The sequence below is a fragment of the Molothrus aeneus genome, chromosome 1, assembly GCF_037042795.1.
Source record: "Molothrus aeneus isolate 106 chromosome 1, BPBGC_Maene_1.0, whole genome shotgun sequence".
Taxonomy (NCBI): domain Eukaryota; kingdom Metazoa; phylum Chordata; class Aves; order Passeriformes; family Icteridae; genus Molothrus; species Molothrus aeneus.
Window position 1 is genome coordinate 93,580,020 of NC_089646.1, and position 14,640 is coordinate 93,594,659.

The 14,640-nt window shown below is 37.5% G+C and overlaps 1 protein-coding gene across 3 annotated transcripts in view; it reads left to right on the plus strand.

Moving 5' to 3' along the window:
• The first annotated feature begins 9,690 nt into the window (after window positions 1-9,690).
• MBP (myelin basic protein) overlaps window positions 9,691-14,640 on the plus strand; it is an 85,353-nt gene continuing 80,403 nt past the window's right edge. For all 3 annotated transcript variants that reach the window (XM_066561015.1, XM_066561024.1, XM_066561033.1), the window contains exon 1: window positions 9,691-9,762. In XM_066561015.1, coding sequence (XP_066417112.1) covers window positions 9,712-9,762 — 51 coding nt within the window. In that variant the 5' untranslated portion in view covers window positions 9,691-9,711. The remainder of the gene's footprint in view (window positions 9,763-14,640) is intronic.

Here is a 14,640-nt window from a genome sequence, read left to right on the forward strand (position 1 = left end):
GTTGGCTGAATGAAGCCCTGGGATGTCAGAGAAATAACCTCATTGTATATTGATAGGGTTCTGGTGTAAAATCATGTGAAGCTGCTTGGCTGTGTCATCGCAGCTGGAGTGTTATTTTGCATGACTGATAGCAGAACTTGAAAGCCATGGAGCACTTATAAAATAAGAAGGGAGGTGTGTGTTGTGAGTACAAACCCTGGCATTATGAGTAGCTGAGAATGGGTTTTCAGAATTACAACTCTGGATTTAATTTTCTAATGTCTGCCAAAGCTTCTCAAGTGGGTTGTAAGTATTTTTTTAGTGTATTGTCCTTAACTTATCTCTGCTTTTGCTCTATATCTGTAATATGGGAGGAAGGTTTTCCTTCTGGTCATGTGTTTTGTCTACTTATGTTGCAAGACCTTTAGGGAAGGAACTTCCTCGCTATCTCTGTATATTGTCTGGAAAACCCCTCTTGGCTGAAGGCTGTGGACCCTGACACAGATGATGGCATTTGCAACACTTTCTTTTTTAAAAAATATTTAGTTAACAATAAAATAGTTTACAAGTGCAACTTGTTCAAGAACAAGATATTCTTATGATGGGTGCTGCAAATATTATATACAAGCTTACTTTTAATTATAGAGTGGATTTGAGATATATTTTGGTAATCATGATTGAAAGTGAATACACTGCTAGTCTCCTTATTAAAACATTTATTTTTCTCACTCCATTATTTTGATATGTTGCCAGATTTTGTTATCTTTTTCTTTTGTACACTGATAAATAGTGAACTGCACTTGAAAACCATACTGAAAAAAAGAGTGTTTGGCCTGTCACATGCTTTTGTCTTCCTTTTAATGTGGAATAAACAATCTAGTTTTCTTTTTAATAAAAGAAGGGGAGATAATGGTCTTGTGTACATTTAGAACATTCTCATGTTCAAATGGAAATTTTCCCCTGGGTCTATCATTGTTCTCTTCAGTAGTTATTCAGTAATGACTGTTTCTATATTGGCTTTAAATGTACCTCTGATAAAGATTGGGAAAACAACATTAGCACATGACATTTATGAGTTACATAAAATGAGACGATATTCAAGTATGAGCCACGAGTTCTTGAAAGCATATTTAAAGAAGCACACAAGTACAATAATTATGTCAGGGTGATGTTCCTCATGCAGATTTCAGCTGCTGTTACTCATTAATTTTTTAAAATTCCAAGTGCAACAACTCACAGCTTAGTGACTGTAACCTGCTGAGCTTATGACCAAAACAATTAAAGCCAAAACATCTGGATTAGAATTCCATTTGAAAAGAAGATAAATTGATTATTTATTTCTCAGCTATGCAATTATCCTTTGCAAAAAATTAATTTTGCTTTCTCTTCTGAGACAGGAAAGTAAATCAGTGTGTCATCCCCAGAGAAAATCTCAAACTGGGGTCAGAGTATCTGTCTTTCCAGATAATCATTTATGAGCCCAGAAAAATTGCTTCTCTACAGCTTTCTGAGTTACTTTTTTCTTAAATTTATTTACAGATTTCAGAGAAGAGGAGCATATAAATCTTTATTTAAGCTTCATGAGGTGTCAGTTGCAGCTTGCATAGCAAACCATTTCTGACTGGAGAAATGTCTTATTTGTGTTAATGGACTCTGGATAATGGTGACCTTTTAGGAGGCTGCCACATGAATTTTGAACGTTCTTGCAGGCTTCAGCATGCTTACAAATGAAAATACTGAGGATTGAATCTTCATCAAATTACTTTAGAAAACACTTTAGGATCATGATTTCATGTATGAATGCTCATACAATACAGCTAGGCAAAAGAAGGCAAAAAGAAGTGAGAAACACAATGCACAAGAAGAGAGAAATACAAGCACAGAGTTAAGGATGCATTTTTTCTGTGTCAGAGAAGAAACATTGGGTTTTGTGCCTCCTTGGCAGTGTGTTCATGGGGAGGAAGGGAGGGAAATGACTGCAGAGAAGTAGATTGGGCCGAAGGGAGTAAACTCGGAGTATGGTGAAAGTCAGACCCTTTCGCAATATCAGTATTTATGCCAAATGTTACAGAGGAGAATCTGCAGGAAATCCATCCTGTTGGTTGATATGTTTGCAGTATAGATAACATATATGAAGTCAGAAGAGAGAGAGAGAAAGATCAGGGAGAGAGAGAGAGAGAGAGAGAGACTTTTTTTTTTCCTGTTAATTGAGAAGGATCTAGTGATTCAGTGTTATCTCACAGCACGGTTAATGCTGTCTGAAGGGGGTGAATCATCTCCTTGTCCCATCTGTCAGTCTGCTGGATATGAGAAGAGCAGGCATACAGCGCCTTTAATTCATGTGTGTTTAGAGCTGCAGGTGTGCATTTTGTTGTCAGTCTCTACAAAGTGTTAATGAAATACTGATCATCAAAGTGCCTGTGTTCTCTGGGAAGCTTAGGTAACCTACCTCACTTTGAAAGGGAGAATAAACCACTCAACATTTGGAGAGGGCTGGTTTTTCTAAGCAGAGAACGGGAAAAAAAGTGAGTTACCAAATATATCTTGGTTTTATTCTCTTGGCATTTTAAAATTTTTATCAGAATAAAGGTGCTAGATCTTGCCTGTTTTCAGAGTACCTTAATCTCAGAAACTGAAAGTTTTCAAGTAACAAACAATTATAATTTTCTGTATAATTTCTCAGTTGCTTTTATTTTTGTCCTCTGGTACTGTTAAGATTGTTACTTTGGCCTGAAATTCTCAATGATTTGAATATGAATGTCATTCTTTTTTTCATTCTTCTGGTTAATGCTGCATCTGAGTTATATATTCTTGTGTGGTGTATCCTATTTTTCAAAACTACCTAAGAATCTAGGACAAATGTCTTACTTTTTGTTGTTGATTCACTGAGGCTGATTGTTGAGTTTCACAGCTGTGGAGGTATATTTGTAAAGGAAATATGGTACTTTAGAAGCCATGATGGTGGAAAGCACTGCTCTTAGGAGTCTTCTGCATATCTGCATAGAATGAGGCTATGATATGTCTCAATTCTTAAGCTTATTCTTAAGCTTACTAAATTTCTCTGTCCCTTTTTTTTTTCCTTTTTTTTTTTTTTTTCTATGAGTTAATGTATTTTACTGTAGTATCAAATTATTTTGTCTCTGGAGCACCTTGGTGCTGAAAAAAAAAATCAATGAATATGTGTCTGATCCTTCCAGAAAGCTGGGAAAAGTTGGTCCTAGCTCCGAGGTGTTGTATGCCATTCAGACATAAACCTATGAAAAAGAAAATAGCAACACCCAGCCTGTTTTGTTGTGGTGCTGTGCATAAAAGACAGCATGTAGCAAGTGGACCTTTTCATATTAGCGACTGAGATAAAAACAGACAAATCAGTCTAAGTTTCATAGGAGGGCACCTTTTTCCTTTTGATACATACATTCAAGGGAGGTGTATGAGTGGCCTCCTCTGTTCCCTAGACTGGGAATAGCTGAGAGGCACAAGTATCTCAGCAAAGTCACAGAGTACTTACAAGGAAATCCATGTTTAGTCAAGACGCAGTTGTAGGTACAGTGGTAGAAGCGCAGCAGGCAGAGGGGACGGAGCTCAAACATGCGGGGTGCTCAAACGTGCTGCTGCACCTTGCCCCAGGCCTTTGGGGTCCTACCTGGCTCAGGCGCACCCTCCTCAGGTGCACTGCAGCTGATAAGGAAATTTCCTTATGACCCTGCAGGTGGATTGGCACAGAGTTCACAGGGCTTTGCTAATCTTAGTGTTTTGAAGACAAACAGTAAACATGTGGCTAATGCCGAATGATTGTGGTCACCGATGATTTCTGGTTGCGTAAAGGAGTGTAGGTACCAGCATGTGCTACATGACCTTAGGGGAGCATTTTTCCATTTGGGAAGCAGAAGAGCCCTGTTGAGAAATTTTCTTTTCCTTAATGGACAGGGTGGATGGTGCTCTAGCAAGGAGAGTGGAGTGGGTTGAAGGAAGAAAGGAGAGAAGAGCAAGAAGAACCTGTGCTACAGAAAATAAATGTCACTTAGCAATTTCATTGTAATCTCACTGTAGTCTAGAATCAAGTTTGGAATATGCTCAATGTGCTGAGGTGAGATTCCTGGAAATCACATGCTTCTGTAAAAGATAATGTGCAATATCCTTCTTGTTGGCAATAAAAGAAAATGGTAATCAAAACAGTCAGGAAACATCTTAAACCTTGGACGTCCTTAAGCAGGATGCTTACCCTATGGCAATTTTAGGAAATAGTTTGCAACAACATTTTTTCACAGAATATATTCTCTCTCGCTGTTGTAGCCTTTCTCATGTGCCATAGTGTTGCAGAAAATTTTAGAGAAAATGAAATAATTTTGGTGTCCTTTGGAATGATACATGAAGTGTGTATGAATTACTGAGCAACTGTGCTAGCACTGGGGAGTACTTTCTCAGATAAAAGTGTTTCAGAACTTGGCCAGTCTCTCAGAGGAGTGGTTTTCTAGGCCTAGTGTCCTTGGTAAGGTACGTGCAGTTATCTGTAAACATCGAAATTGCTGTAATATCTAGATAGGTCAGGACTGTGATATGCAAGACACTATACAAGCATGATTAAATACATCTGTAAGTACTAAACTCCTGTTGACTTCTCTGATTTATAGACTATGGTCACCTCTGAAATCTTGGTTTTGATAATTCATGATGGAAATATGTCTGGAATAATGTGTTTTTCTTTCAGAGAAATATAATTGTGGAAGTCAAAAGTGAAATAAAGTTTGATTTAGGAAGTATTGCACTCTTTCACAATAATGAAAAATTATACTTGTGTTAAATAACAATGAACTTTGTAAGGGATTTAAGACACTATATTTTATGAACTGATTTAACAGTTGAATTAAGAGGGTGAGACTCCTGTGGAGCAGTTTATCCATGGGGCAGGTTACTTTAGTTACGTGGTTGCTCACATCTGTCTATCAAGAGTCTTGACTGTGGCTGCTGATGGATTTAGCTGCAGGTCACTCATTCGTGCCTGCTGGAGGTTTTCTTTCTTGGTGAGCTGGAATATTTGGTTACCACAATGAGGGAATTCTGAAGAAACAGATGAGGCATGCCAAGTGCCTCGGTCTTGTTTTGAAAGAAGATGAAGTGAAAGGCTTCCTTGGAAAGCTGTGTATCACACTGAGAGCCTAAAAAAACCACTCAAAGATTTCCATCTAGCTGGCAGCCACTGCTGTGCAGTGTGTCAGCTTGCTTCCCAGGAAGCTGTGTAACCAGGGCCTGACACTACTAGAAACAAACACAAAAACCAACCAAACAAAAAACCAAAAAAGAAAACAAAAAACCCAAAAACCAACCAACCAACCAACCAAAAAAACCCAAAAAAACCCAAACCAAAACCCAACAACAAAAAAATACCACCAAACCTTGGGTAAGTTTGTAATTAAGAGTTTATGTTAGGAGTCTACCAGAATTAGAGAGAACTTGCGCATTTCTTAAAAGAAATTACCTTTTTTTTTTCTCTGTTAAGACCTGTATATAGTAGTAAAATGTATAAGAATAGTTGTGAATTTAGCAGGAAGTTTTAAGTAAATTCCTCAAATATTTTTATATTCTATGGTTACCCTTCCCATGTGTGAGTAAGGCTAGGAGCACTTGTAGCTCTGCACTATTACCCAGCATCAGTCTGTGATGAATACATATTCCTAGACAAGGTAGTAATTATGTTCTGATACCTGTAAATATGTAAGTCCTTGCATACCTTTATTATTACATGTAGTTCTGTTGAGTCATAATTAACGTGTGGGAAGAGGTAAGATCATTTTTTAAAATCCATTTTCAGCATCAGGTGATACACATTCAGTAGTTTATGCTTTTTAATTTTAAGTAACCAATAGTGTTCAATAAAAGTGCTCCATGTGGATTGGCTTACAGACTGTTTTGACTCCTCAATTACAATATCACTTATTTAAAGTCTGATGACTTCATGGGTGAACTTTTTTCAGGCTCCTGTGAGTAAGAAAATGCTATTTTGCAGTTAAAACTGCATAACCTGCAGAAAGTAATTCCATTGCATTTCTTGTTATATTCAGAAGGTTTGGAGAAGTGTTTTTCTGCCTTTCAAAGGTAATTCTAAATCTTCTTTATAGGACAGTGGGTGTGTATGGGAAGATCACTAGAATGACTTGTTTAGCTGCAAATATTGACAGGCAGACTAGAAGGGGCTAAAAAACACTACAATGATATATGTTTCTAAACCCCTGTTTTTAATTAACTGCTCAGGTGAAGATAAATTACATGATGCCAACCCAAGTGTATTATTAGAGGTATGTGTTGTGTAGAACAGAGTTTTTCCATTTCTTTTTTTGAATTTTGGAAAAAAAAGTTTTTGTCCTTGGGTAAGGCACTGGCATTTCTGTAGTTGTTGCTAGTTGGAATATGGGTTCCTGCTGTGAAGAGAGTGGGAAAGCTGCTTGGGGTCTAGGCTTCCATCAGGTTATCTCTTAGTCTAAACTCTGTGACAAGGTGAATTGATGGGAGGAGATGCTTAATTTCATTTCCCCAGGCAAAATCCCTCCGCTGTTTTTGGAATTACTCAAAGCAGCTGGCATAGGTGGAGCTACTGCTGTATCAGTCATGGATTGGGAAGTGCCAGGTCATGGCAGCAGAGCTGATTCAGCTCAGGAGCTGGTTGTGGCATGGTGCTGAGGCAGCTGGATAGCTCTGCTGGTGGCACCTGCAGTGGTGGTTCATAACTTCCTGCCCCAATTCACTCACTTCACCCTAAAGAGCTTTTAGGTAGCAGAAGCGTTTTCAACTTTTAGTCCTGTTAAATCAGTTTAGTCGTGTGGCCTTTAATTTTCTGAGCCTCTCAGATGGTTTTAATGTGAAACCAGAAACACTTGATGGGGAGTTTTATGGGGGAGCTGGTGATGTAACTCCGTCCACTGCAGGCAAGTGGGGTGTCCCCTCTCATTTGTGACTCAAGCTCATGTGCAAAATTTGTCATCTCACTGGATTTACAAAACTTGCAGGGTTTCACTAGGAAGCTTTTTGGCAAGTGCTGTTGTGGTCATAAGGTCGATCCCATGTGCAGGCCTGTTTTGGCAGGTTATTGTTAGGTGTGATTCATGTGAGATTCGAAGAAGGTATTGCATTTCCACAGTACTTGTGTTTCTTCATTGCTTGGAGCACTGTGACTGTTCTTGTGGCTGTTCATCAGTGCTGAATCATTCATGGATTCCTCGGCAAAGAGTGCTGTTCAGTTGATGGACATTGTTAAGAAGTGTAAGAAGCTGTGTCTTCACTTCATACAGAGCTGCTTAGTCCAGCAACCTGTACATTATGAAGTTGACTAAAAAGAAAATATGAATCTTTTTCCAGCTGAGATGTTTAGAATAGTTGGCTGCAAGTTCCTACAAAGATTTGTAAAAGTGAGTAATCCCGTTGAAGTCAGTGACTCAACTCATTGCATAACGATTGGCGCAGGTAGAAACTCTGCAGTGTGGTCTCCCTCCGGACAGTAAGAACCAGAGTCAGTGTTTAAGTCTCAGTGTTTGATCCTGAGGTGAAAACAACCTGTGTGCTCAGTTTTTAGTCAAGTAAGGCAGATTTCTGCTTGAGGCTGCAGTGAAAAATTAAATCTTTGTTGCTATAAATGCTTGCATGTATGTATGGCTTTCCTTCCTAATCAGGTATCTACAGAACAGCTGGCACTATACAATTTCTTTCATAATTCATATCAGATTCTTGGAATCCTTTCTTTGCCAAAGGATTACTTAGATTTCACTGTTTAATAGGTAGCATGAAGAAATCTGTAACATTTAGGATACCCTTGCAGTGGCTGCTTGCTTTTGTCCCTTTAGCTGAAAAGTAGTTTTATTGCTATGTGAGGAATTAATAGCAGTTACCTGTAGCTAACTTCTCTTCAGTTTGAACACCTGCATTCATTTATGCATGAAAAAAAAAAGATAAAAATAAAATCTAGTTGTGGGTGTTTTATGGGTACCGGGTGATTGTTCCTGGGTGTTACTCCAAAGACATGAGGGAGGCTAAGGGGAGGCAGGAGGACAGGATCACAGATCTGGTCTGCAAGTGTTATGTGGGCTTCATCATCTGTGTACTTAGACATATGTGTGTTATGTACCAAATTTGATAGGTATTTTTTTGATAAATGAGTGGAAAAATAACATTTAGAACATTTGCCTTTATGTTCTGCTGTAGACATGTCTTAGAGTTTTGTATTCTGCTCTGCCTTCCTTACGTTGGAAATTCACCAATTCCTTGTCACCTACTTGATGAGGAATGAGCTGCTGCTCATAATTTGTAGAGCAAAGGCCGGCTTGAGGAAATTCAGGTCTGATACCCAGTGTATATGAATTTATTGGTATTTTTCCTTAAAAAATTTTAGAATGTCAAAAATGGGTGAATTGATTGTGCTGATCTCACAGTTGGAAAGTACAGGGCTTTTTGGTTTTTGTGGGTTTTTTAATCTTGTATGCCATAGATAGGGCTGGTTTAAAAACATCTGTTTTCAATTTAGTAATAAATTCTAACTTGAGTGCACTTACTGAGCTTGGATGTTTTTAATTTTGATTTTGTGAGACCTTGAAAATGGATTTTTTTAAGGATTTATTTAATTGGATACAGTGATAACATGGAACTTAAAGCAAACTGAATTCAGTGAATCGCCAAATAAGCACTGTAGACCCTCAAAATTTGAAATTTGTCACTGGGGGTTGGGTGGGGTGGTAAAGTGTGTGTGTAAATAAATCTATCAGTCTCTCTAAAAGTTGAAGTAGAGATACAAAATTAGATTGATTACTTATGACTGCCCATCACAGATGTGTACTTTGTCAAGAGCAAAGTTTCTGGCTTTAGAATCCTTTTGTACACAAATCAGTGCATGTAGCTGGGGTTATAACAATATATGAGTTTGTATAGCCTATTGCTTTATTTCATGCATGTAATTTTAAGTCATGCATGTAATTTTAAGTCTTATGACTCTAAATGCTGTGATGAACTGCATTCAAATCATCTCAAGGCAGCAGCTGCAAGGTCCTGTACAGACACCTGCTTCTATGACAAGAACCATGTGGCACAACCATGAGTGTGCTCTAAAAGCTGAAATTTGCATGTTGTTTAACCTTCATAAGCTCTGTTAAGCTGAGATATGGTAGGATGAGCCAGAAAATATGAAGAAAGAGTTGGCATTTCTTATGTGCTCATCATGAAAGTGGGAGCTGTAAACAACTTACATGTTCTAACCTTCACAGCAAATTGTTAGCAGTTAATGTGGTGCTTTTTTCACTAATTGCTGTTTATATAGTGGTAAGTGTGAATTCAAAAGAACTTACTTGAACTATTATGGAAGTTTATAGTAACAAATTATTTGATACATACTGCACTGTTTGTTATTAAAAACATAATATTGATAGGGCCTCTACCAAATCTCTGATCTAGTTTTGTTTTATGTGCAAATTTCAAAAAGAGCATTTTATTTTTTTCCTTCTCTTTTATGTCTTTTTTAATAGAAGTAGTAAAGCTTTCTGATATTGCTTAAATGTGTAAAATAGACCAGATAAGCATGGAGGTTTTTTTTCCTTAGGATCTTACCTTGGACTGTAAAAATTCTTATTGAATATGAAAATTTTCTTTGATATGTGTCAGGTTAAAAATTTATCTGTATTTCTTTACAAATGTATTGGTTTCAAAAATGTTGTTTTGTTTTTTATCTTTTCAGAATTTAAAGTTTGGTGATCCGTCATGGGGAACCATGTAGGAAAACGAGAGCATAGCACTGAGAAGTCAACCAAGGTGAGTGTAGAAAATGGAAGAGAGAGAGCCACTTGGGAAATATGTATTCTGTGAAATACCGGGGATTTTTAGGACAGTAGTTGTTTACCAGATCACTGTTACCATTACTATTTTGTAGTTTACACTGTAAAGTGATCATGTTTTTAAAAGAATTTCCTATGAGATGTGGCCAAATGAAGATTTTGTTGTGCTGGATTTAGTGAGAGATGTGATGTTTGATCCATAGTTGATAATAATCTTCTCAGTCATGGTAGTAATGAATGAAAGGGCCTTAGAATCATGATACTGTAGAGTATCTTTTTTAAGAGGCAGTAAGCAGAGTTATATTCTGTGTGTTGACAATTTTTCATTTGGGCAATAAAATTGGCTTTATCCATAAGAAAGACACTGTGAAAAAATAGGTAAAATGAGAGGATTTTTAAGGACAAGAGTGTCAATCCAAGGAGATACAGCTTTAAAAATCTCCTCCCTAGGGAACAAAAAAAAAAAGGGAACTGTCAATATGTTCATTAAAAGTTAGTATTCGATTCCTAAGCATCTGCTGACACTGTTGCGTATTCTGCACATAATGTGGTATTCTGTTTGCCTTGTGATAATATCTTGTTTATTTGTTTTTCTATGTTGTACCGGAAGAGATTTCACAGATCTTAAAACAGAACATCTTTCTATATTTATATTTAAAGTAAAAAAAACCCCACTGCTTGTTGCTAGCTTTTGCTATCTTCCCTCCACACACCCTCATCCAAAAATAACAGTTTGCAGTCTAAGCCCACACTGTATAAAACTATTGCCCTTTGCATTGGACATAAGCTGTAAACAGATAGTTTGGGCTTTATCTGGAGCAATGTGGGTATTTTGCTTTGCTGTGGCAGATTATCAGCTATCCCCAAAAGGTATACATACTGGAACTCATACATTTATTAGTTCCTTGCAATCTCCTTTAGGAAAATGCATAGTCACACTGGAAGGGATGGGGAGAAAGCCACAGGAACAGAGGACAGCTGGCTACATACAGTTTTGTTTTGTGTCAGTGCAGTATTTTGCAAAATATATTTTGTGACCCAAAGTTTCAGTTTGAGTACAAATAGTATGAATCCCAAGTTGCTGTCTTGTGGTGCCTGGTCTTGCAGACTTGCCCTTTTGAAAACTCAGTTGTGCAGAAATGTCTAATGCACCAAACAGAAACATTTAGCCAAATATTTTGATCCTTTCTGAGTAAGCATGTGAGATCCTGCAGGTATGATACATTACGTTTACAGAGCTTGATGGGCTTCAGTGCACCAAATATCCCCTTCTTTAGTCTTTGAGGATAAAATTTGGTTAAAAAAAAACACATCGTAGCTTCTCTCCTGCTGTGGGATCATGTGTTTGAGGCATCTGGATGGCAGGTGGGTGAGTTGTGGGCCACATCTGGCTTCAAAAAGCTAAAAATTCTTCCAATTCCAACAGCCTGTGCAAGAGGTACAAATTTTGTGGTGGTGAGTGAGAGTCAGGTGACCGTGAGTCTGCACTTGGTATGTAGGACAGAACTACAAGGAAATGGATGGCTGCAATTCTTTAAAATTCCTTCTTTGTCCTAATCAGTTCATGGAGAATACTTGATTCTGCAATCAAAATAAAATTAGTTTACCAAAATTGTTGTGTGAGGTAGGAACTTACTACTGTAGTAATATCTTCTGTCCTTCACTCATCCTCCTAGAGGGTCAAAAAACCAAAACACCAAACCCCTAAACTTTCAAACTGTCAGTGCTTGATCAAAATCTCCCTTTATGCACAGAGATGTGCATGATCTCATTTATCTAAAACAGTAATCATGCCACAAGAAATTACAAGGCCATAGATTTAAAATCAAGAAATACATGGTTAAGGTGTTACTATGGATTCCCTGTAGTTAGTCATTCTTGATTCAGTTCTTTCAGGCAGCATTCAGTTTCTTGGAGGCATTAGCCAAACCAGTTTGTTTTGGGGTTTTTTTTCCTCTTTTTTTCAAAGTTGAAGTAGGTTTTTTCTTTGTTGTTGTTCAATATTGCTGTAGATTAGAACTGTTTTCCCACTAATCTTCTGGACCTGCTTATGGCTTACAGACACTTCAGTGGAAATGCTGAACTGCCTCTCCTCCCTCATAGTAATAGAACTGCAAGAAAGAGGCAAACATCTTACCAAGGGTCTTTTTAAATTTCATTACTTTGACTCTTCAGGCTGTTTACTATAAGTCCTTCCCCAAAACTGTAGGTCTAAAGGAAAACCATGATTTTAGGCAGCTTCTTTGAACCTTTGTGTGGTATATTAAGGGTACCCCATGGCAGGAAGGAAATGATGAATCTGACTCCATGTTCTTAGAAGGCTAATTTATTATTTTATGATATTAAATTATATAAAAGAATGCTATACTAAAACTATACTAAAGAATAGAGAAAGGATACTTACAGAAGGCTTAACAAGATACCAATGAAAAACTCGTGACTTCTTCCAGAGTCCTGACAGAGCCTTATGGGGATTGGTCATTAAGTAGAAACAATTCACATGTTGGATAAACAATCTCCAAACCACACTCCAAAGCAGCAAAACAGGGAGAAGCAAATGAGATAATATTCCCCTCCCTTCTCTCTGAGGCTCCCCAGCCTCCCTTGAGAAGAAATCTTGGCGAAGGGATTTTTCAGAAAGTATGACAGTGACACCTTTGAGGTCAGATTTACAGCCACCGTACTGTTCCTGGACTGGTAGACCATTTCTCCAGAGGGCTATTTTATGTGTAGTGACATTAAAGAGACTGTTGCCAATTGCAGCAATCCCAGTTCTTGGCTGTCTCGTAAATGTCCTTTAATCCAGCAATTACTATTAGCTTGATTTGGTGGTTTTTAGAGTTGGCATCTAGCTTCACTTTACTTTTAGTAAATTTGTGTATTTGAATTGCAAAATTAGAAATGGACTTCTGGAAATCAATTACTTCATGAACTGTCTAAGGTGACACCAATATGCTTTCAAATTTCAGAATTTACAGAAGACATTAAGATGGCTTCCCATGCTGTGACACTTCCTTCAAAATACTGTTCTCCCCTTGATATATAGATATGGCAAGCTACAGAGATTATTTAATAAATAATGAGATACTGTGAAATTAAGTGAATACTTTGAAAAATGTTTGACATAAATAATGTGGAGGAGTATTTACAAAACCTTTCTCTTTTACTTACAGCAATAGCATACTCATTTCTGTGGGATTTCTTTCTCATATGTTTGATGGATCTGCATTTTTTAGTTTTGTAAGATACAAAAACATTCCTCAATGAACTCAGCATTGTATCTTTTCTTTTTACTTTGAATGATACTAGACTTTGCATCTGCTTGATGCATTAGTAAATGTTTAAGTATTTATTTTGTTTATTTTCCTCTTAGTGTTAATACTTGAGTTTGAACTTAACATAAATATATCTAAGAACAACGATAACAAAATGAATAGGCTGTCATGAGTTTAGTGCCCTGAGTTTCTTTAACTTCTCATAGAGCTAAATGTCAAGGAGTAAAAAGAACAGACAGTGGAGTTTTACTGGTTTAGTGTTCTAGTTGCTGTGTGCTAATTTGTCATCATTACACTACGAAGTGGCACAATCTCTTTTGCAATGACTTAAAGCTGCCAGTGTTACAACAGCACAGTTCTCTGCTACCCCTCATTAGAGAATTCTGCTCAGCACATTATTGCCTTTCCAAAATCTTTGAACTTTCTTGCTATCTGTCAAAACTGGCCCTTTGATTGTTCAGGAAGGGGGGTTTGAAGGAAGGTTTCTGGCATTGTCCCACTTATTCCAGAACAACTTCCAAATGCGCGTGGTCCGTGTAGCTTGGTTTCCAGGGTCACACAGTACTGTGGGGAGATGGAAATCAAGTTTGTGACCTGTTGTGAAAGATCAAAACCCACTGCACTGCCATGTCAAGGGATTGCTCAAGAAATTTATACAAGCCTGGGACATGTTAGATCATGGGAAATGCTGGATTATTTACCTAGTTCATGTCCTTTATGTAATTGGGGTGCGCTGTAAAAAAACAGCAAAGAACCAAACCAAATTGCTCCTTCTGGTACTCAGCTCTGAAAAGCCTTGGGAAATGTAATTGCAGGCCAAAACTGAAAACAGACATAATGATGAATAAGGCGTTCAGTCTGCAATTTAATGTTTTCTTTGAACTAAAAATAATCTGTTAATAATGACCAAGTCTTGCTGGGTAATGAACTTGTGAAAAATCTTGCCTTTGATTGCCCTGTGTTATGTACCTAGATTCTATAATGTGTTTTGCAGTGGTTGATTTGATATAACTTTAATAAACTGACAGGTTCTCAGTGTTTAAGGCAAGCTCAGCATAACTACTTCAAGCTAAATTGCTTCAGTGAGCATGTATCAGTAAATCAGATAGTTTCTGTGCTGCTTTAGAGGAGATTCTATTTCCTCTCCTCTTTTTTTCCCCCTGTTACCTTGCTAATGTTGTGAAATTAGCACCCTAAGGCTGCAGTTGGGTAACACCGATTGAAAATTTTCTGTCTCTTCCTAGTGAAAGGGAGTTGAAATTCTTAAGATGACTGGCACACAATGGTAGTTGAACTGTTCATCTCATACATGCTCAGTGATCTGCAAGCATAAAAGCTTTCACTACCTCTCATGGCTTAGGCTGCTTACAGGCCTGAGCTGGATGTGTGGTTTTTGCCAGGTGCTTCCTCTTGGTATGCATCATAAATTATCAAAAAAGGAAAAAAACAACAGATGAAACAGTTTTTACTTGCTTAGTTAATTGCTCTGAAGTATTATTTTTCTAAAATAAAAGTTTATTATTTTTTAGTATATACAGCTTGAGAGATGTAACATAGAGATTGTATAGATTTTGAAGTCT